This window comes from Galeopterus variegatus, unplaced genomic scaffold, assembly GCF_000696425.1.
Source record: "Galeopterus variegatus unplaced genomic scaffold, G_variegatus-3.0.2 Scaffold24, whole genome shotgun sequence".
Lineage (NCBI taxonomy): Eukaryota > Metazoa > Chordata > Mammalia > Dermoptera > Cynocephalidae > Galeopterus > Galeopterus variegatus.
Genome location: NW_007726135.1, coordinates 396,990 through 398,615, shown reverse-complemented (window position 1 = coordinate 398,615; position 1,626 = coordinate 396,990). Strand labels below are relative to the sequence as shown.

Here is a 1,626-nt window from a genome sequence, read left to right as displayed (position 1 = left end):
AAGTCAAGGGTTAAGATCCCCTTACCGGTCATCTTTTTTAAAAAATAAATAAATAAAATAAGATAGCTCTTTAGGAACTCCCTAGTGGTATTTCTGGCCCCCTGACACTCATCTGGGCTGATTTCTAAGCGGCTGTCAGGTGAGAAGAAAGCAGTCTGACACATGCAGATTACCCAGCCTGGTTGTCAGGAGACATGGGCTCCACTTCCAGCTCAACTAGGACCTCGTTCTTACCTCTCCAGATTCAGCATCTCATCTACACATCTAAGGGATGAGACTAAATAAAAGTTTTCAAACTGAGCTCTAGGGCAGCACTTCCAATAGAAATAAAATGTGAGCCACATAAGTAAGTTTAAATTTCTAGTTGCCACATTTTAAAAAGGAAAAAACAGTTGTAACTGATTTTAAAAATATATGGTAGTCCCCCCTTATCCATGGTTTCGCTTTCTGCAGTTTCATTTACCCACAGTTCAAAAATATTACATATGGTAAGATATTTTGAGAGAGAGACCATATTCACATGTTTGTTACAGTATATTGTTATAATTGGTCTATTTCATTATTAGTTATTGTTAGTTATCTATCTATTACTAGTTATCTCCTACTGTGCCTAATTCATAAATTAAACCTTACCATAGATATGTAAGTATAGGAAAAAACAGTATATACAGGGCTCATTGCTACGTGCGGCCTCAGGCCTCCTCTGGGGGTCTTGGAACATATCCCCCTCAGATGAGAGTCGACTGCAGTATTTTATTTAATCTACTATATGTGAAGTATTATTATATAGACAAGGAGCAAATATAAAAGCATCAGTGAGCTGTTTTACACTGTTCTTCAGTGTAAGTCCCAGATCTGGTGTGCATTGCACTCACAGCTCATCTCAACTCGGACCGGCCTTCCTTCCAGAGCTTAAGAACCACCAGAGGCTCCAGCTACTGTACTGGACAGCAGTCCCGGGGTCCCACTAGGGAATCCCCACCGAAAGCAAGAAAGTGAGTGTACACTCTAACCCTAAAAGATTCCCCTTCACCAAAGGCTGTCCCTGCTGTTCTAAAAACCCAGGGACTACACCTTTCTCACCCTGGCTGCAATGACATCTCACCATTTGCTCATTCATCCCTTCTGATGCAAAGGAGGCAGCCCAGGTCTCCAGGTAAACTCACCTACTGTCTGTGTCCAGTCCCACAAAGTCCTTCTTCTCAAACGGGACACAGAGCAGGGGTATCTTGTCCCCGGACTTATCGGTGGCTCTGTCCAGGCGCTTGGACTCGAGCACAATGAAGAGCGACTCGATGAAGTCCTCGACTCGCTTCTCCACGGTGGCGCAGTCGTCGTAGCTGGGGTAGAAGGCCACGTCGGGGCGCGGCGGCTCGGCCAGCTCGCCCCGCAGCCCGAAGACGAGCAGGCGCGAGTCGTACAGCGTGGCGCCGTAGGCCTCCTTCTGCACGTGGAACTTCTCCAAGGCCTGCGGCCAGTCCTTGGCCGAGCAGCAGTCGGCGACGGCGATGAGGCCCACGACCTTGCGGTGCGTCTGGAAGTCGCCCCACTCGTTGTTCTCGGGCGGGTAGTGGTGGCGGTAGCGGATGCAGAGCGCGCGCTGCGAGTCGCGCACGCCGGGGGGGC

General features: G+C 48.4%; 1 protein-coding gene across 1 annotated transcript in view; it reads right to left on the bottom strand.

The window, feature by feature from the left end:
• Positions 1–1,626, bottom strand: part of TRAPPC9 (trafficking protein particle complex 9) — a 672,769-nt gene that overhangs the window by 668,355 nt on the left and 2,788 nt on the right. Inside the window, exon 3 of the mRNA XM_008568452.1 lies at positions 1,167–1,600. Within this exon, the coding sequence (XP_008566674.1) occupies positions 1,167–1,600 (434 nt within the window). The remainder of the gene's footprint in view (positions 1–1,166; positions 1,601–1,626) is intronic.